Source organism: Filicampus tigris, chromosome 18, assembly GCF_054856515.1.
Source record: "Filicampus tigris isolate MCC_2025a chromosome 18, RoL_Ftig_1.0, whole genome shotgun sequence".
Lineage (NCBI taxonomy): Eukaryota > Metazoa > Chordata > Actinopteri > Syngnathiformes > Syngnathidae > Filicampus > Filicampus tigris.
The window spans coordinates 3,061,680-3,083,707 of record NC_141234.1 but is presented as its reverse complement, the minus strand read 5'-3'; the positions used below and the strand labels follow the sequence as shown (position 1 = coordinate 3,083,707).

Sequence of the window (22,028 nt, the reverse complement as noted above, 5' to 3'; positions counted from 1 at the left end):
TTAACAAAGGGTTTGGGTGTGAGGTTACATTGCCAAAATGACCCCGAAAATGTCCTCCGACTTTTTCGTCCCGCAGACCCCCCCTCCGTCTCCATCGAGGGCTACGACCACAACTGGTACATAGGCCGCTCGGACGCCGCGCTGGTCTGCACGGCCGACGGCAACCCGCAGCCCACCACCGTCACCTGGACCGCGTAAGATGGCCGCCCGTTTGCAATGTTCCGTCAAAATAGCCACGGTATAATTTCCATGAGCCCGCCTTTGGTTTGAGCATCGGGTGTTAGCATTAAGCTAGCGGCCCTTTTTCGATCCGGTTGTTCTGTGGTGTTTGGTTGAATTCTCTTTGTTTTACGTTGACGTTGACAGTCAAAGGTAACTGGCGGCGGCAATAAACAGCTTGGAGCAAACTGCGAAGTTCCCGTCAAAGTTTTCGTGCCGCAGGCGAAATAATCGGCAAAATGAAAGCCAAATAACTCAGGCTGGCGCCCGGGTTAACGATGGCCTTTTTACCCTTCGCTGATGCGCAGATGGCGCGCGTTGCGGCCGTACGTGCGAATTTCATCTCACTTGTTCTTCCTTCGACCCCCACCCCCACCCCCCACCCACGCTCCCTCCTCCTCCTCCTCCTCCTCCTCCAGGGCGTCGGGCCCGCTGCCAGACTCGGTGCTGGTGGACGGCAACACGCTGACGGTGAGGAAGGTGGACGACGCCGTCAACACCACCTTCATCTGCGAGGTCAAGAACAAGCACGGCGCCGCCAAGGACCAGATCACCACTCTCGTCATCGGTGAGTCGGCCGGCGGCCGTCTGTGTGTGCGCGTGTGTGTGTGTGTGTCTTGTCTTGAAGTGCGCCAAACACACCTGCTGCGCTGTTGTCAACAGCAGCGTGAGGACTCGCGCACACACACAAAGAACGTGCGATGCAGTACGTCCAACATCAAATAAGCAGTCTATCAAATGTTTGACGTAGTCACCTTTTTTTGTGCTCATTTTTTGTAGTCACCTATTTTTGTGCTCAAAAAAAAAAAAAAAAAAAAAAAATGGCTCGCATCGCGACAAATGCGTAAGTTAGGTCACTCGTAAGTGCACGGACGATTGCGTAATCCTTGTACTTATTCAGTGGCGGTTTTAGAACAATTTTACTTGGGGGGTGAGGGGGGGGGGGGCGGGGCTGGATTGATGCCAGGGTTTTTAATCACAGGGGCACAGTTTTAAAGAAGCACACACACTTTTGTCTGAATTCCTTTACTGTAAGGATTTTTGAGTCAATCATGATCAACAAGTTGAAAAAAAACGATAACCAATCACCGAGTTCAACAAGGGACCCCCCCCCCCTTCCACCCTAGAACCGCCACTGCTTTAAGCCTTTGAATTTTCCACCCATTTTCCTCAACATGCACACACATTAAAGGCGCCGTGTTGGTTCGAAGCAATGTACAAAATGCAGATCCACTCGCCCACCTACACACACACATGCACACACACACGCACACGCACACACACCCACGCTGGGATCAAGGCTGATCTGAGAACTGCGGGGGTGCTGGCCTTCTCTCGATCTTTCGCATCGATTTCAGTGGTGTTTTTGCGGGCTGACGCCGACCCCTTCAGCGGGGTCGCGCCGCGCGACAAGACCCCGCTCGCCCCCCCCCCCACCGAACGGCCGAAAACAGGATCAAAAGTTCCGTTGAGGCCTTGAATTGAAACGTCAAGCCCGGTCGTGACTTTGTGGCCGTGCGGCGTTGGCGTGGTCCAGCCCTTCTGGATTCTTCTGCGGCCTTTCAAGTTGGTGTGAGCCAGTTTGCCGGCGTTTGTTTCTCCCTCCCTCTTTCTTTCTTTCTTTCTTTCTTTCTCTCACAGCGTTGACTTTTTGCACTCACTTCAGAGAGCGCTAACATGTCTTCATCGCGGGCCCGCGCGCACTCTTCATCTTTGCAAGGCGCCTCTTGCTTTTTACCCCTCCCACCCTCGGCTTCTTTTTCTTTTTCTTTACCCTCTTATGCTTTCTGCTCAAGTCACTTCAAAAGTGCAGTCAGCACTTGTCCAGTGGGGGACCCACCCGCAATCACTCAAAAGCCGCAATAGAGACTGCATAAAACATTCTTTATGACTCTCACACACACACACAATGATTAACAAAAAAAATGATTAAAATGAACATATTAAAAATATGAAAACACACTTTTTTTTTTTTTTTTTTTTGGATCTTATTCCCCCGGTACCGGTTCTCACTCTTGCTGACAAGAACTGGGAGACTATCATATAACATCACTTTGAAGAAAAGGAAAAGACGACTCGCTGGCACAGTTGTCTAATTGAGAGGCACGGCGTGCATGCTTCAAGTTTGTCGGTTCATTTGAATTCCAAAATAATGATGATCGTTTTAAAATTGTATTTAGAATTTATGCAGGGTTGAACGCCGGTCCCCCACTTTGGTCTCCTTCGACACCAACGTCGTAGTAGACCTACGCACGACCACTGACATTTTTTTTTAAAGAATGCTAACTCTGATACTTGTACTTTTATATAATGTCCATTTATTTCATCTGGGAAAAAGTGAACATTTTACAACACCTCCACCCACACGTCGGAACGCTGAAAGCTCGTCTCGCCCCACCGCTTGCAAAAATCTCCCCCCCCCTCCTCCCCGCGCCCACTAACACAACCCCCCCTCCCCCCCACCTCCGCCGCGCGGGATTACACCGCGTGATCGCAGGCGCGAGGAGCGAGAGCTCGGCCGCGTTTTGGAACACGGGTGACAAATCACGGCTCAAGGTTTGGAATGGTCTGCCCTGCCGGAACAAAGCTTGTTCGGCCTCGTTGCTTCTTATTGTTAGCGCGGATTGATTGTTGTTGGCTACAAACGACGCCACTTGAAAGCCGTTTTGGCTTTGCCATGAAACCATAAACCATCGTGGAGTGAACTTGCATCCGTCCGTTTTCTAATGCCCTTGTCCTCATTATTTTGACTTATGCCTCGCTTCACCCAAACGAATAACGAATCGACTTGCTTGATATTTGCCAACGGGACTCGCTTGAAACCCGACGGTTGTAACCCCAAATTACCGTTACGGCCGCTACGCGCGCAGGACGCATCGGGATTGACTCTTCCGAACCAACGACGGCCCTCGGCGGAAAGCCACGTGAGGTTCGGCCGAGCCTCGCTGGCGTTTGGGTTAATTCAACGTTGCTAATTCGCCCGCCGGGAGCCGCCTGTGTACAGCAAAACTTTGTTCTGCTAAACGTCGGATGAAAGCAGCGGCGTGTTGCCGCCGAGGAGGAGGAGGAGGAGGATGCGCCTTTGATTAGCGTCAGACAGCCTCTGATGTTTGACTCCTCGCTGGAAGGTGGGTGGGCAACTTACGTGCTCTTTCCCCTGTGGCACTTCTGCGTGAAAGCTATCAACATGGAATAGGTGCTTGAAGTCAATCTGTATTTTTTTGTGCTCTTCCTGCGGCACACTAAAATGCCACAAGGTGGTGCCGAAGCCCTAGCTAATAGGAAAGGAGTCATTGAAGCGATACGTCTCAAGTGTGAGACACTCTGCATGTCAGGTACTGGCCAAGTTCAGCCTGGGTCGTGAGTGGAGCTTACGGCGAGCCCTGTCATGTGTGAATAATGAAAATGTGCAAGTAACTGACCCCACCTCTAAAGAGTTTGAAATGACCTATATCATGGCACAAGATGGCGGCAAAGCACTACTTTCTATTAGACGTAGCTATGGCTTGACTAAATGAATTTTTACTATATTAAGTGTTTTAACATTTTAAGATTTGACTAATGGTTTAAATAATTGTAATTCAACTAGCTATAATTGATCTAATGGAGTAATGAGACTGAATTATGTATTTTTAAATAAAATGTCATTTTTTTGTCGTAATTGATGAAATGAAAACATTAGTAAAATACACAAATCTACTTTGAACTTTATTTATTCAATTATTTTGGAATGAATTATAATTAAGTTGAATATAGTAAATTAGAAAAATGCTTTTTTTTTCGCATTACATTTTTTCAATATTTTGTATGATTGTAAATTTACTTAAAATTAAAATTAAATACTTTACATCCACATTTCAACTTTTTTTTTTTTTTTTTTACCTCCTCTCCGAATGACTTGGCCCAAACGTCCATTTCAACAATGGAAGCGTGGGCACTAAAGTTTACCCACGCCCAAACTGTCTTTTAAAAAAAAAAAAATCCTGTCCTACTGTATATCATCCCGAGAGCCCTTTCTAATATTTTGCTTATTTCGCCACGCCACGCTGCGTAATTGTCGCTCAAATAAAATGATCCAATAAGCAAAAGAGGCCGTGTGTCAGGATAAGAAACGCACAAATGACACTTAATCGGGATTAGCCTCCAATTTAGCATCAAATGTGAAACGTTTTCCTCCGAGCATGTAATGGCTTTGGACTGGCCGCCCGCGTGTGTGCGTAGCACTAATTAACTTTGATGAACTTTAAACAAGCTTGATGGGTTTGAAGAGGCTGCGGTGTGACTGCATTACTTTCCAGGAAGCCAGCCAAAAAGGTCACGCTATGCGTCGCGCTACGTCTGCATGGAATCACGCCGCAACATTGGCATCACTTTTGAACAGCCATAAATAACAACGCATTTCCTCTTACTTCGTTTTTTAGCAACCGTATACGAGACTGCATTTTCTCTAATAGACGTTTTTTTAACCAACATATACAATAGCGTATTTGCTCTCATAGATATCACGTCGTTTTTTTTTAACAACCGTATATAATGTATAATACCTTATATACGGCATAATACCGTATTTTCTCTAATGGACGTAATTACTTTTTTATCAACCATATATAAGTGCATCTGCACTCTAATGGACATCACTTCTATTTTTAGCAGCCATATATAATACCGTAACGGACGTCATTTAGTCCGTATATAACAGCGTATTTAAGATAGACATCTTTTTTTGGGCAACTAAATACTGTATGATACCGTATTTCTTTTAATCGGTGTTACTTTGTTTTTTTTTAACAATCACCACATTTCCTCTCATAGATCTCAGTTATTTTTTTTAAGAACCGTATAGAATGTCATATTTCCTCTAATAGACGTCCAATCGGGTGGATCAGAAACAAAGTGAGTCGTAATCGCAATGACGTTCGTTTTCTCGATGGATATGCATATTCATTCAGGATTTTATAATAATTGTTCTTATTGAATCACGATAACTAAATACAATCATTTATGAAATGAAAATGATTGATGTACTGACACCTCTGCAGTTGCGTGAATACTGTCAGCGCCCCCAGACACTATTTGGAGTCATTACGGTACGTTTGTGCTGATTTGCGGCCTTACAATTGTACGTATTTCGATTTTTCGCCCACGTTGTCATTTTTCTTTCACATTTTCCGACGTCCCAGTTGCACATTACAGACGGATACCCAAAGTAATACCTACTGGAGTCTGCGGCGCGCTGCGCTTGTCGTGACGCTTCAAAGAGAATCGGGAAGGCTGGAACACCGTATAGCGTCTGAATATTTGATCCCCCATTTAAATATTTCACGGGCGCGGTCTCGACATCTCACTTTGTACGGAATCCATTCTTTGTCATCTCCGTCTTTAGACGGGGAAGGTGAGGCTGGAGACAGGTGGGAGGGCACTGGTTGCCACGGTGACAGCGGAAGGTGTGAAGGGGAATATTTAGAGAATTTAAAACAACCAAGTAAAGCGTTTATCTGCTCTTTGCTGAAAATGTTTGTTTGTGATGAAACAATTCGCTTTCTCCAACGTGTCCGCGACATGCACCACCGGCGCTGATCTGCGACACTAACTGCCTGTGCTGTTTTTCAATCGCGTTTCAAACACCTAAGTCCTCTGATTTAGGCCTCCCGAAAGTCGGCACTTGCTCATTTCCTCGGCGAACGCAGACAGATTGTGTTTTGAACGAAGCGAGACGCTCACGAACATCAGCCTCACTCACTAAAAATCCATTAACATTTTTTGCATATTTTCCAGCATGTTTCAAATTAAACACCAACCACGCAGTCATTCCCAAACTGAAAGCCTGCCGGGGGCGCAATTTGAATTCTGAGAATCTTTCGAAGCCCACCAAATCCTCAACGCATGAGGATGAATAATTCCCAAATTGGGGGTCGGCGACTGTGTGTGTGTGTGTCTGCGATTGAATTTGTTCGCGCCTTCTATCGGGTGTTTTGCAAAGGCGCTTTGAGCCAACGCTGATATTTTAACCCTTGTGCTATGTTAACTGATTGAAAACGGATAGCGTGACCAATTTAGAGCGCCTCGTTGTTGCGGCACGGAAAAAGCCCCGACTAGTGGGATGCATTCCAGCCGATATATCTGTCATGTAGTTCAGATGCTAGACAAAGTAGCATTTGGATTTTTGGGGGATTTTCACAATTTTGCAGCTTGGTTTGACATGTAGCAGGGTCGCTAACAACACTGTTATCTGTGGCGTGTGGAATTGAGAAGTCGTTAAAAAAGAAAGGCTGGTGTACGTGTTTGTCTCTCTGAAGTGCACATCCATGAAATGACACAACCACGTACAATTTGTACTGTGCACACACACGCACACACATGCGCGTGCAAGTACGTTCAAGGCCCATTCATTTTCCTGTAACTCGAGGCGTCTTCTGACCCCGACACCTCGGAAAACTCGGCGCCTCGGCCCTCGTCTCGCTCTAATTGCCGGCGTTTGTTTTTGTGCGTGCGTGCGCGTGCGCGTGCGTAGCGCTGACCCAGACAGGGCACGCTCCCGTCCCGCCGGGCGCCTTTCAATTAGCCAGTAGGGGACGGCAGCCGGGGTCAGGCGGCCGTCGCCGCGGGCAGCACATCCACCGGGAAGGAGGAGGAGGAGGAGGAGGAGGAGGAGGAGGTTCACGGGCTCTTACTTAAAGCAGGCGGCAGAAAATGAGCTCATTTGTTAACCGCGTCCCGTTTCGCCTGCTTTTTAATGGCACTCCGGTGAACAGTGATACCACCCGCGATATGTGAAAATTAGCAATAAAGAGGAATAACGCTCTCCTTTATTTGTACTTTCTGCCTGTTTTTTTAAAATTCTTATTATTTTTTTTTTTATTATTGAGTATTCTTCAATTGTAGGTGTGACGGTTTGGTCTAAGACGCAGCAGACGCGCATTTTTCAAGAAGTATATTTTAATTAGACAATAATGGTATTTGTTTGTGGTTGTTTTTTTGTTTTTTTATGTGCTCTAGAAATAAAGTTGAAACTGTATAAATATAAATATATATAAAGTTTTATCCCTCCCACACACTTATTAAAACTGATTAAACTTATTAAAACACACTTTTAAAGTATTCCTCAGCACCTGTTCTCACTCAAGTCAAGAAACGGGAGACTTTGAAGGATATGAAAAGAAGACTCTCCGGCTTGCACGGTTCTCCAAAAAAAAAGCTGTTCATTTGTCACTGAAGTTGACGTCAACTGAGACAAAAACAAAAGAGAAAAACACCCAAGGCCTAAACACCAAAATTCACCCGAACCATACAATTTCAAAAATCAACAATCTCTAGCAGAATGCTAACATCAAATGTGAAACGCCATCGGCGGGCTAACGGAAATTAGCATCGATGTTTGGCTCATTATAAACCCTCAAACATCTGCTATATTTGAACACAAACAGAGCATTCAACAATAGTCAGCGGCACATACAAATAGTAAATCATGTAATTGGCTAGCCGACGTGTTGCCGCCTTGGCTGCCAGGTAGGTTTAGCGGCTTACTGGCACACGGATGTACAGTATGTTCCACGTTACGCTTGCATTATATGTCCTGGACATAGTCATTAACAGCAGCACAAGTGGGTATTATACTGCTCCCATTTCACTGCTTAATCCGCTTTGTGGCGGCACTGCAACTGGGCACCCGAGCTTTTTAAGCACCTTAATTGGCTGCAAGAACGGCGGCGTGTATGCGCGTGCGCGCGCATGCTGGTGTGGATGTGACTTAGCCACCAATTTTGGGGGGTAGAACTCGCACAATGCGAAAGCGTTAGCAAGCAGAAAACTGCATCGATTGGTCAGTTCCACACCAGTACGCCATTTAAAAATAGCTTTTGGAAAAAAATCCTCCCATTCCAGTTGTCCCCGACTTGAATTTTTGAGGTGTCCACTTTTCAGGTCAGGTTATGCATTGTCTTTTGATGCGCAAGTACAAAAATACCCATCTTTTTATCATCATCTTCGAAGGACGTCTGGATCTTGGGTTGTATTCCGTGCATGGCAGGTATTTTATTCATGGCGTCTGCAGGCTTTTAAAGTATTCAAAGGTAGCCTGCGAACATTGCCAAAAATGAAGGCCATCAATAGATGGGTATTCAGTGGAATTTTAGGCATCAAACTGCACTTTTTGTCAAACTGTTTTTGCTTTCTATTTAAAGTAGTGGCAGTTTGTGGTATGTACGATATGTTTGGCAGCACAGAGCGGCATTTAAAAAAAAAAAAAAAAAAAAAAGTGGGATGCGAATTGCTTTTCCATCGCGTCATGAAATGTAAATTATTGGCATTGGCTTTGGGTATTTGTGGCCCCATGTTGATGAATGCGGAATGTCCAAATCAAGATCTCACAATTTGGGGCAGGAACTAAAACTAGCTTGTTGCTGGGTGTATCGTGGCCGCATTGTGGCGACGTTGAGGGGTGACGTCGGGTGTACTCTGAGCTAGCTGAAGAAGGGGCTGTTCCGTGAAGCAACGGCAGCAGATGGACACTCTTAACAAGCGTAGAAACTTGGTTGAAAGCGGCACCCTGGTACCGCAAAAACAACAACACAACGAAAACTGGCAGGTAAGTAAAACACACGTGCCACGGGGGAACGCAACATCGCAACGTTATGAATGACAAGTCACTAACATGACCATGAAAAAGCGTTGCCTCCCACGGGGCAGCAATTTTTTAGCTCGAATGGAAAGTTATACGTTCGTAGTTTCCGTCCTTGTCCGTGCGGGTTTCTATTTCAGTGTGCTTGTCTTGGCCATTAGAGTCTACTTTTCGAGGGAGCAAAGAGGAGCGCTTAATCCTGCTTCCTGAGTGGATCCTGACCTCACGGATTTTACCTTTTTCTACTCTCCCGGGCCTCTCTTCCATCCCCGACTACCCCCCCCCCCTCCTCCTCCTCCTCCCTCCTCCTCCCACTCAGTGGACCTGATTCACTTGGAAATGACTCACGCGACCGCAAAGCGTTTAAGAGCGAGTCGGGATGGATGGATGGATGGATGGAGCCAGGGAGGGGAGGGGAGGGGAGGGGGGGGGGTGCAGATGGCGAGGCAGAAGCGAGGGTGGTCGGACCGGGCCGGCGGGAGAGCTCGGCTGATGGCTGCTTTTGTCGAGATCGGCGTCAACAGCCCAGCTCTGGATCCAATCAGCTTCTGCACAATAAGACTAAAAATACATGCGACGCGCACGCGCACGCGCACGCATGTCAAGACTGAGCCAGACGGTGGAGTGCAGTGCGGGCAGCGTGTGTGGCTCGTGGCTGGGCGTGTGCGGATGTTTCCGTGAATGCGAGGGCGCACGTGCGCTGAATTAATGGCGCCGCCGACTTGTAGGTGAGAGACATCACACTAATTACACCCGCCTCGCTGCAGCCCGGTCATCAATAATGTTCATTAAAGCGCCGAAACCCACGCCCGGCATCTACGCGTGTGCGCGCATGTGTAGGCAACGCCGCGGCGTGATGGATCATCGCACTTTTGAATTAACCGCTTCTTCCCGTGACAGTCTGTCTCGGCGCGTTGCGTGAAGGGAATATTTGGGGAAGAATCTCAAGTCGATTTCGCAACGCTCAGGAGTCTGTTAGCGATGAGCTAAATAGCGATGAGCTAAAGGGACGTTTGGGCCCATGCGTTTCGGACGCCGCGATTGCCCCCGGCAGGGTCGCAAATATTCCAAATAATCCCTTGCGTCCTCTTGTTCGTCCATTTCAGTCCTTGAAATGGACGAACAAGCGTTGATGGCAGGAACCCGCTGCTTCCAGACCAAAATGGCCGACTTCCTGTTCAATTCGTAGGTTCTTGAGGCTTTATTTTAATGGACGTGAGCGGCCAATTTCATGTTGATCGGTCCATTTTTACACTTTGCGAAAATCCTCCAAAGTGATGGTTCAACTTTTGACAATAGCTCTTTGTGATTGAGGCTCATCTGGGTGAGTTTTCTAACAGGAGTTTCTGGAAAGCTAACTGCACGGAAGATGGGAGTGTGCTGTGTTTTAAAAAAAAAAAAAAAAAATGTTTTAAGTATTTTGTGCACACGTGGAAGGTGGCCTTTTCTGACAAAGAGTTCCAAAAAGGTGAAAAAGGGGACCATTAATCCTCCCAGTTGGAAGCATTCGCTGCTTAAAAACAGCGGAAATTACTTTTACTCCTGTTTGTGTGCGTGTGTGTGTGTGGCTGTGGCTGGACCTGTAAAGTGGTCTGGAAATGATGGGTCGCTGCGTAAAAAGCCTCATATATCTGTGCAGAAGAAGAATGGCTTTTTTTTTTTTTTTTTTTTTTTTTTTTTGCAGCCGAGTGTAAAAATGAAAGAGTTGTTTGGAAGTCCTTTGTTCGGGTCGAGCCTTCGCTCCGCTTCAAGACTTTGTTTGTCGTGCTCAGCCACGGCTGTCCAAAGTGTTTATCTGACGTATTTGTGGCAGGAGGACTTATTGCGTGTGTGTGTGTGTGTGTGTGTGTGTGTGTGTGTGTGTGTGTGTGTGTGTGTGTGTGTGTGTGTGTGTGTGTGTGTGTGTGTGTGTGTGTGTGTGTGTGTGTGTGTGTGTGTGTGTGTGTGTGTGTGTGTGTGTGTGTGCGCGCGTGCGTGTGTGCGGATGCAGTGAGAGGTCACGCCTCGGTCTCAGCACCAAAAAGTGGGTGCAATGTCAACTTAACATTTCTTTTGCAAGTTAGATGTTATATTGATTCTTTTGTTTGTTTATCAACCTAGCTCGTATCTCTACGTTCAGTTTTAATTTTTTATGCAAAAGGGTTATAGTAGTTTGGGGGTTTTCATTAGCGTTTTGAGTTATGTTTTGGGGAATTTTGTTAGTTTTCAGAGCGGGTTGGTTAGTTGTTTGTTTTTTGAAAATGCTTCATTTTTGTTTAATTTCTGTTAGTTTTAGTTTTAGTTTTTTTTAAAAATGTGTATTTCTTCTGTGCAAGATTAAAAAAAAAAAAAAAAACATCACAGTAAGTGTTCACATTCACAGATGACAGTTTGACCTTCCAAATAAAAACCCAGAAGGCTCATGTATTAAATTAATTGACAAAGACGAAAAAGAAGGACATATTTGCTATAATTATAGTTAGTTTTAGTTTTGTAAACGTAAACTGTAACTTCAGTTAGCTTTTGTTCTTTTGTTTTTGAAGTATTTTCTTTATTTTGTTTTGTTAACAAAAATGTTTTTCAATTTTAGTTTTAGGTACTTCATTGTTTTACCTTAACCAAAACAACCTTGCCAGGCAATAACTTACTATTTTTTCTTTATTAACGAGTTCAAACGCAAAAGCTACTAAATTCACAGAAAATGGAAAATGCGTAAATCAAGTTTAGCACAGTAGAATCCTTGCCGCTACGTGACGTATAGCCCCATGGCCCATTTTCCCGCCCAATGTGTCTCAGAGGCTTTAAGGTAGTGAGAACATTAGCGCTTCAATCACCCGCGACGTCCCGCTGACCTTTCCTCGTCACGGTGGCGAGGCCATTAAACTTTATGTAGAACATCCTCTCATTGAGGGGGGAAAAAAAGGTCGAGAGCGTCACGATGGGCCAAACATCCCTCGACCCTCTTCAGCCTGCCCGCCGGGGCGCAATCGCGCAAGATAACCATACCGGGAAAGTCGGATTTAATCAAAAGCAGATTACCGCTTTTGCACCGAAGCACTTTCCCGCCGCCGGCCGGACCGCAATTACGGCGACAAAGCGCTAATGTGACAATGGGAGGCTTCGTAGTGCGGCGCGGGCAAGGCAGGCCATCACTCCTGCACTTTTTCACCTCGAAACACTTTTCCCAGCTTTTAGAGTCAGAATCATCTATTTTCTCATTGAAAAATATCTTTTAAAGCTTTTTGAGTGCTACGAGATATAAAGCAAATCCCAGAAGGGGGGGAAAAAAAAAAAAAAAAAAACAAGAAGCAAAACTTGTTTTGAATGCTGATGTCATGACTTGCTTTTTCTTGAAGTGAAGGGCAAAAAGTCGAAGCAATTGGAAATAAAAACAGATTTTCTTTCCACGATAATCTGATTTGATTTGAGTTCTTTGACACCTTTTCTAGTGGAAAGCTACAACCGCTTGTTGGCGGCCATTTTCAAAAAAGAGGCTTCCAGGTGGACTCTTCATCTTCATGCATCTACTTGTTGACGTTTTAGTCAGCGTGTTTAAAAAAAAAAAAAAAAAAAAAAGCCCATTAAAAAATGTATGACTGTGACGTCACGATTTCATGCAATTGACATTGCGCTCCTTCTGCTGTGTGCGCCTTGGCCACCAGGGGTCGGTATAATCCAGACAAATATAAGTCTCGCAACAAAGTGACATGGTAAACTGCAGTTTGTCACTTTTTGCGGATGATAAAGAATGTGTGTGTTTTCATATTGTCTGTCTACATATTTTGCGGCACTATTTGTGTTTAAGTATACCATGCTTAAAGAGTTACAACATCAGCAACATCGTTTCATTAATGGCCGTCTACGGTGTTGCGCATTGTGTGTCGCATTAATTATCGTTTTTTTCGTGAGTTATGGGGTTTTGGTGAAATCCATCAAGCGGTAATATTTTCTTGTTCACCATCTGCTGCCTGTTGTCAAGTTAGCACACATTTTAAACTCGCAACTTGAGACAAAACTCGTATGTCGGTCACTCGTAAGTGGAGGCGTTGCGCTTTATATGTGAAATAGAGGTGCGCTGTGACACCCTCTCTTTGTTCCCACTGACTGGCGGATGCTTTAGAAAGGAAGGAAATGCGTGTGTGTGCGTGCGGAAACGACATAGACAAGCTGCATGCTGAATCATGCGTCTTATTAGTGGCGTGATTAAACGCTGGATTATGGTAATGTGGGCTGAAGATCATTCCAAGCTGTAAATATGTCTTACTTTTTTATTTTATTTTTTTTGGTCATTGACTCTGGTTGTTTTGCAGGCATGTAAACAACATTTGCTGACTTGAATAATTCAGATATCAAATTGCTGCATAAACAGTCACCACTCAGAATGCTCGGATTCTTTGTTGAGATGAACATTATCATTTGTGCGGCACTTCTGATGCGCATATGGGATGTGAGAGCCATACTTATTACTATTACCGACTCGATTTGATTCTGTAATGAATCAATCAGTCCTCCGTTGATCCAAAAACCTTTCTAGCCCAACTGCGACACAGTTGGCTGCTCAAGAATGTTGTCAGTGTTAATGCGGCGTTTGTTTTCATTTTGTTGCTGAAAATTGTTTGAGCGCCGCAACGTCGATGCTAATTAGCGTTGGCGGCTAGCTAGCGGACTGAAACGCTAAGCTAAGGTTGTTTTTGGATACACAACGTGTCATTCTAAACACTAAGTTGTCTTTGAGATTTATAAAAGCATAAAAAAAATTTAAAAAAAAACAAATCTACTTTAGCGTAACAGTTTTTGCTCACGATAGCTGGTCATACGTGAGCTAAGCTTTATGTGGGTTTAGTGAGAAAGCAAAGTCAGAGACAATATTGCTTGAAATTTAGTGGACCCTCGACTTGACTCATAGTAACTTGGCACTTGCTCGCAACTTGAAGATGAAGGCTTGAGACTTGCTTACGACTCGCACATACGAGACTTATTCCCACCTCTGCGTTTGTGTGTGCGCCGTGCCCAAAAAGCCAGCTTGACGTGACGGAAATTGTCATTTATTTCTGTTCCGGCGGCGCTACCTCGCCGCATGCTAAATCTCGCGCCGGAGCTTATCCCAACTGCCGTAGCGGACGCCTTAATCTGCGTCGTGTACATGACGCTAATGCGGGGAGTGATAGGAGCCCCCCTGCCTGACTCTCGCCGTCACGTTTATCGGGGCATTGCTTTTTAAGCAGGCAGCCTGCCGCCATTGAAGAAAAGTATGGCCTACTTCCCCGCTTTGAACCTCTCGGAAGCGGCGACTGAATCATGTCGTCAATGTTACCCTCCGCATATTTGCCATTTGCAACGCCGGGATTACCATATTCACATATTTTTCTTTTTTTTTTTTTTTTTTTTAAACTATCCTCCATTATTCGTGGAAAAAACCCATTTACAGCCATCTTGTGGCATCTTGGTGCCTAGAAACGATTTTGACGTAAATTGAGGCGCTTGGGACCATGTACAAATGACATCATGAATACCATCCTCGTCGGTCGCCGTGTTTGTCAAAGACGTTTTCGAACTATTTGTGGAACCTTTGGTTTCCGCCATGCAGGGAACATAAAATGACGCTGCGATAAAATTGTACACTGCAAAACTTGCTGGCGTACCTAATGAAGTGGCCTGCAGAATGGAGGCCGAGCAAAAGGACGAATCCGTACTACTTCCCAACCGGTCGTCTTCCTTCATGACCCCATTGTGCTTTGGCGGAGCTTGTGAACCAAATAACGCTCGCAAGCGCTTGATTAAAAGAGTCGCTGGGCGCGCGCGGTAGGCGGCCATCACTCAGCCACCGCCGCAATGTGAAGGATGCTGGGAAATCGTCATCGTAAATATGAAAAACCTTCTGAAAATGTCTCCCATGAACATCAATCACGTTGAGGGCAAAGCCAGCCACGGCGAGTTGTGGTCTTTACGCCGCGTGTCACTCACAGGCGCTGACTTCCTTCCTCCTTCCAGCGACTAGCTGGGCCCGCCCGAACTTCAGCTTCTCCTACTTACGTACTTTTGAACTCCATCTGGTTCTCCTTCTGTACTAACCTAATCTTCTTCTCCCTATTTACGACCTTGTTCTCCTTGCTTGCTTACGTACTAACTCCATGTTGTTCTCTTGACTTACTAGTTCCATCTTGTCCTTCGGACTAACTCCATCTCTTTTTTTTTTTTTTTCTCTGAGTGCTTTCCTGACTTACTAACACCATCTAGTTCTCCCGATTTACTAATCCCAGCTCCTTCTTCTTCCTTAACTCCTTTTCATTTTCTCGTTTATTGATCTCATTCTTCTTCTCTTTACTTAATGACTGTAGTTCATTCTTCTTACTAACTCCTTCTCGTTCTCCCTGCTTATTGAATATCTCCACCTTTCTCTCCTGACTTACTAACTCCATCTGGTTCTCCCGATTGACTAATCCCAGCTCGTTCTTCTTACTTAACTCCTTTTCATTTTCCCGTTTATTGATCTCATTCTTCTTCTCTTTACTTAATGACTGTAGTTCATTCTTCTTACTATCGCCACCTTGTTCTCCTTACTTACTCACTCCATCCAGCTCTGCCTCATGACTCACTCACCTGCTTTTCCTGACTTACTAGCTCCGTCTTGTTCTTGCTAACTCCGCCCCGCTCTTCAGACTCACTGACTAACTCTAACTCGTTCTGCTTACTAACTCCGGCTCATTCTCCTTAGTGATTTACAAACTTCATCAAACTCTGCACCTGTTTCCTGTTCTCCCACTTTACTCACTTGATCTAGATTTAGAACTTGATTATGCTTGCTAACTAACTCCATCTAATTAACCCGCTCTCTCTCTTTGCGCTCCCGCAGCTGTTTTTAACCCCCCCCCCCCCCTCAAGCTTTCCCACCTTCCGCTTGTGTTTACTTGTGTCACACTCATCACTTACACCCGCACACAAACATCATCTTTACGAGCGTTATTATTTGACGGAGATAAGCAGTCGTCGGGCCCAGGTGAAATTTCTCCCGGCTAGCTCTTTGATTGGCGTCCATCTCCGCGTTGACTGGCAGCGCCACGCGGGGATGTGCATCAAACATGAACTGGTTCACATGTCCCCAAAATATCATCTGGCTCTGTCAGTGTGTGTGTGTGTGTGTGTGTGTGTGTGCGCGCGCACGCGTTTACGCCCAGCGTGAGTCCACTTGTGCAAATCTCCTGCCATCGGAAGCCAGTGTCGGCGTCTAATGAGGCTACTGGGAAGAATCAGACAGCGAGGGCTTGAGGGACGGCAAATATGGCGCCGCTTAGAAGGCGCAGCTGTGTGCTACTTTTCTTCTAATAACCCCTCTGGATGCGTACGTGTGGGCGGCTGTTGACGTCGCACTCACTTGGACCCTTCATTAGGTACACAAAGTTATGGCCATGAGACATCGCGGGGGGGGGGGGGGGGATGTGTGGCAGACCCACCCACAATCGGTGAAAATCTGCCATAAACAGAACACCGTATGAAAACTGTTCTGAATGGATTCGCCGTTTCTTATATTTGGTCGTCAACCATTTTTTTTTTTTTTTTTTTTGGTCCGGCGTCTCATTTGATCGGCTTCTACTTTTGCGTCGCTCACGCCAACAGGAAGGAAGTCAAGAAGCAAACGGCTGGCTCGGGCCTGTTTGCGCGTGCGGCGCAGTCAGCCTGATCCCGACCTTTGGCCGCAACGAGGACAACACCAGCACACGCTTTTAAGAGTTGAACGGAGGCAACTGGACTCTTCTTGGTCGATGAAGACGTTTCACCTTTAATCCAAAAAGGCTTCTTGACATCAAAATGTCGGGTGCGGAGTCCTCTTATTGATGTCTCTGGTCGTGATGTCTGCGGTTGTTGTTGCCAGGTGTGGCCGCCGAATGACCGCCCTGCATACCGACCGTTCTGTCATCATGGATCCTCGTGTCGCGTTCATCCGGAAAAAGTTGAGTTGAGGTAACTGGACCGCAGGTCGTTAAAAAGCAAACAAGATGAGTCCAGCTGCCGCAATTCAACTTTTGAGGGATGCCAACCGGTCGTTCACCAGCCTGGTGGCAAAACGACTCCTTAGTGGCCACTTTTCCCATGGAATGAGACATCCGTTTAAGAGGATTGCGACACACTTAAAAGACAGCAGGACTTCCTTAACTGCCGCCATCCAACTTCCTCTTTCTTCTCCTCCACCCGTTTTTCCATCCTTCCTTCCAACCCCTCCATCCTCTCTGCAGAAGCCTTGGAGGACCCGCCCAGCAGCGGCGTAGTGGCGGGCGCCGTGATCGGCTCCCTCCTGGCCCTGCTCTTGGTCGCGGCGCTGGTCGGCGTGCTGGTGACCCGAGGCCGCCGCCAGCGCCGGCGCGGCGAAGGCGCGGACTCCGGGGCGGCGGGCGGCGGCGGCGGCGGCGGCAGTGTTGGCAGCAACAGCGCCGACTACGGCAACAAGGCCCGTCTTCTCTTTGGCGGCGAGGGCAAGAACAACAACGGGCCGGCGTACACGTACCGCGAGGGCTGCGACAACACCGGGACCCTGACGGAGAAGGCCAACGATTTCCACCACCGCCGCCACCGCCATCCCGCCAAGCCCTCCGCCCACGACATCCTCCTGGACGAGGCGGAGAGGAGGAAGTTTGACGACAGCCTGGAGGAGGACGAGTGTTACGACCGATTCGACGGCGGCAACCCTCCGGCCTATCGCGGCGAGGAGGCCACGTACCTGGATGACGACATGGAGTCCCAGCGGGACGGCTCCGTTATATCCCGGACGGCCATTTACGTGTGAGGCGGCGAAGGAATCACCGCAGAACCTGTTCGTTTGGACTTTGGAACGGCAGAACACGTCAGAAAAGTGACGGGACGAGCACGCCGACGCATCAAAATGGACGCCGCTTGTCGCTGTCTTCTCGTTCGTTGAGCTTTGCGAGTGGTCGTGTGACTCGCTACTTGATATCTACTGGAAATGTCGTCCGCGTACAACAACGAGAAACGCTTCCTTGCCTTCTTTTGTCGGCCTCTCTCTCTCTCTCTCTCGAGAAGCCTCTGGCGTGTGTGCTCACGTGTGGCTGCTGTGGCGTTAATGGCAGAGGTGGGTCGAGTCGCGTGACTTGACTCCAATCAGACCGAAGTCACCAATTTTACGACTTGGGCCTTGCTTGGCTCAAACTTGAGAGAGAACCGACTTGACTTTGACTCGGTATTCGTGAGACCAGACTCAAACTTGAGCTAGGTGACTCAACAAGTCTCGCCTTTTACATTTCCAAATCGGCGTTGTTTTTGCTCGTGAAAGGAGAGCAATTTGGGGCGAAACCTGGCAACCCGCCAGCGCGCCGTCAGGCGGAGAGGACGGGCCGTCTCATGAGGCCCGCATGGGGGGATTTCGGAAAGATGAATACGTTTGGATTCAGGGATTATGCTTTTGATCAAATCCGGGAAACGAGAACGCCATCGTGCAAGGTTTGCAACCGAAAGATCAGAGGCGCGCGCAACAAGTGCGACGTTTGACTTCGCCCGTCAGCGCTGCGTTGGCCGACTCGCATCCAAGAAGAAGGCGCTTCAAGCGGCCTCGCCGGCGACTGAGCTCCGGCCGATTAAAATGCCGGTTTTCAAATCCCCATCCCTAGCGACTGAGCTAGATTGTACGACTTGACTTGACTCGACTTTTAATGCGGAAGCGGAACTAACGCGCTTGATTTTTTTTTTTTTTTTTTTTTTTTTTGCCGCAGTAACTTGAGACTTGAAACTCGACTTGCACGTATGTGACTTACTCCCACCCACCTCTGGTTGCTAGCGCGCGTCATCTCCTATCTACTGGTGCGTCGTCTCGCTGGCATCGATGTTGTCGCTGTCGTGGTGGTTGTCGTCGTTGTGTATCGGTGAAAAGAAGCGCTTTCTGCAGTTCCACGCAGAGTCGCAAATGACTCATAGAACGGACATGAATACACTATTTGGATGCTGTTCTTTTTTATCGCCTTCTTTTCTTTGTCCTCCGTCCACGCCGCTCTATTTCTGGCGTCCATCTTCATCTCGTCCCCTTGTCTTTATTGACGCGGCGGCCGGCTTATCGGCAGCGGCAGATAACCACGTGGTATTGAGCAAACCCGATCTGCGTCTTTGTTTCTCACATCCCGCACAAGCAAACCTCATTCGGCGGCGCTCTCTGGAACACAGTTCTTCCTAAATCCTCCTTAACGCGTCTTTTCAACAAGATTGTCGCTTTTATTCCTGTTGTTTTGTTTTTTTTCTGCGGGGGGGGTTCGGGTTCTTCCTTTTTGCGGGATTTGTTCCGACAAATCCCAGGAACACTCGACAGGCTTCCTCACAGACTTGTGTGAGTGGCGTGACTGCTTGAGCATTGTAATCGGTGATTGCCTATGTTTTGGATTAGGATTTTAATTACAAATGTATTGTCATCCTTTTTAATATTTTTTTTAGCACTGGACAAAGTGCTTACATGACATCACAGCGAAACTGGGCGTGGGGCGTTTGAACGGGACTTCCAGCCTCATTAGGACCGCAACGCTTCGAAGCGAGAGCCTAGTGCACAAATGGAGTTACTGGTTTACACCCCCCCCCCACCACCACTAACCCCCCCCCCCCAACCCCCACCCCCCCCGTGTGTGCTTGTTCAGCTCCCTGCTGTTTCACGTCCTTGAGTGGGGGGGGAAAGTGGAGGCGCATTAGCATTATGCTAACCAGGACGACCATCTGGCTTTCAATTTACAGTATAATTCCGCACGTTTCCGAGCGGACCAAACTTTCTTCGCAGAGGACGACGGACGGGGTCCGCTGTTGCTATGCGGATCTGAATCGTGAGGTTGTTGCTCGTTGGGAGCATCGGGATCCCTTCGGCCGTATTCACCGCTGCGCGCTTCGAGTCACTCGATTGCGTTTTCTTTTGCTCTCAAGTGCGAGTGGCGCCGCTGAAGCGCAAATGGCGTGTACTAGAGGTTGAACGAGGTTTTTGTCGGTGACACTTGAGCCGGCGTCAATCAATCCATATTTTTTTCACCCGTCAACATGGCACAAGCTCACTCTCCAGGGTGGGCGCTGCCGGACCCGCTCATCCAATCACATTCAGGCACCTCCACAACCTCGCGGACCGTCGGAATTGTTGATGTGGAACGCTCATTCACGCAACACAACTGCGGGGTCAAGTACTCGCTGCCGTAATATAGTTTTTAAAAAAAAAAAAAAAAAAAAAGGGAAACTGCAATCGTGTTCCGTCGATTGTCGCTGGGGTTTCCCAAGTTCCAACTGTCCGTGCGGCAGTGAAGTTAGCTTGTGGGTTGCCGCAACCCGTCGCTTCCGGCCCGCTGCCCGCCTTGCTCATCAAAAGAGGTGAAGTCGACGAGTCGGTTCAACGCCGTCGTACTTCTACGCACCCGCGTCTGCGCAAACAACACAAATCAACGCTGTGAATAGAAATGACAGCCAAAGCATGGACAATTAAACCGGATGTCAACATGCGACAGTGGAGGTGTACAGATGTAAATATGGTACATTCGAGGTGTGGCCATCATTCACAAGTAAAATAATGTGTCGTAATCTGGAGGTTAGCCGCATTTAGCTCAATGGAGGGAAGTGTCCAACGACTGTGATTGCGACGTCATGCTAAATATTTGTGTTATTTGTGTGTTGTTGTTTACTTGGTTGTTCGACGCTTGTGCCGTTACTGGCGCGCAGTTTGTGCTCGCGCGCATGTGGGTGGTTTCAAGTGTCCTGTGAATGTAAACGCACCGGTGTGTCACGTGACAGGCACACGGGAGCGCCGCAGGCGGAAATGGATCGGGAATCGGGCGCTCGCGGTGTAAATCGAGCCGCGTTTTCATATCGGAACGCGTTTTTGCCTTGTTCGTCTGCTGCTTCCTCCTCCGTTTGTTTTTATTTCTCGCTGCGTCTTATCGCGGAGGAACTGCAACACGGCGGCTGTAGAAAATAAAATGTGTGCGTGTATCACGTGGTGTGTTTTGGTCACTGGAGTAAGTTGGAGAAGAAAAAAAAAAAAAAAGGGGGCTGTGTGAGTACTTTGGAAATAAAGTGTCTTTGCTTAACGCTGTGGTATGCCGTTGGGATCTGTCGAGACAGCCGCGGAATGATGGCTTTCTCACCTCCTTCAGAGGTGTTTTTCGGCTCTGCGAATAAAATGCGATCATCGGCAAGCGGCTTGCGCTCTGTGGGTTGCGAGCGTGGGAAGGTCCGTCAAAGGGAAGCGCGGATGTTCCAGCCTCTGTCAGCTGATCTCCTCGCGCAAAAGCGGCGATTAGCCGCTTTAAAACCGTCGCCCCGCGTTGATTGTTCCTCAACATCCTCCGTGGGCCGTTTCATCCGGAACGTTGTGCTGAAACATCATCACGCAAGTCAAGCGTGACGAGTGTCACCTCTTCCCCAAAGAGCGCTTTGACGCTGGCTCAGAAGAACGTGCTTTGATGAAGAAACAAACAAGTTTCTTAGCAGAGTTTTCAGGATCTTTCACCCGATAAGTTAGAAAAATAAATAAATAAATCCTGACTGAGGCAGCGGTTTCATCTAATTCCCGCACCCACTGTTAGCTCGCCTCAGCACGTCTTCTCTCCGGTGAATTCCCGCGCCCCTTTGTCGGGAATCGCAACTTTGCCGCCTCATTAGCGGCGGTCGTCGTGCAGCGAGATCAGCCGCTCACTTTTGTTTCCTTGCGCAAGTCATTTCAATAAAAGCCCGAGTCTGGCGCAAACCTGTGGTTGAGAGCCGGCAATCAGTGAGATTACCCGCAACGCACCTGCAGGCACCTTACTGCTGGCCGTGCCTCACGTTTGCATAAATCTTGACGCCGCGTTGCGAGGAGGGTTGTTATCGTGAATGCTCGGGTGACAGAGCCAAACGTGAACCCTTAACCCCACCCCCTTCGTTTTATTTTCCTTACGGGATTAAGTCATATCAAGTTTATTCAAAGTCCTTAAGCAAAAAAAAAAAAAAAAACACGAGTCGTTTGGGCCTACTCTTTACAAAAATCAAAGACATCCCCTGGCCTAGACCCCCGACACCGCCAAGGACAAACTCGGAGAGAAAACCCTTTTAGGTGAAAGAAAAGATAAGAAAGCTTCATAAATGGATGGCTCTCCCTTTCAGGATGACCGAACCGCAAGCATGCCGAGCAACGTTACTCATGTGAGGTCGATGCTGTCGAATGTTACTTAAACCAGCATGAGGGTCCATTTAATGAAATGAAGCGCCACAGGTG

The 22,028-nt window shown here is 47.4% G+C and overlaps 1 protein-coding gene across 2 annotated transcripts in view; it reads left to right on the top strand.

The window, feature by feature from the left end:
• The window catches only part of pvrl2l (PVR cell adhesion molecule related 2 like), a 107,495-nt gene that overhangs the window by 60,220 nt on the left and 25,247 nt on the right, over positions 1-22,028 (top strand). Inside the window, exons 5-7 of one of the 2 annotated variants that reach the window (XM_086014142.1) lie at positions 77-194; positions 639-787; positions 17,047-20,862. In XM_086014142.1, the coding sequence (XP_085870268.1) occupies positions 77-194; positions 639-787; positions 17,047-17,594 (815 nt within the window). In that variant the 3' untranslated portion in view covers positions 17,595-20,862. Of the gene's footprint in view, positions 1-76; positions 195-638; positions 788-17,046; positions 20,863-22,028 lie in introns of those variants that run through there. The other variant, XM_086014144.1, reaches the window with a different exon arrangement.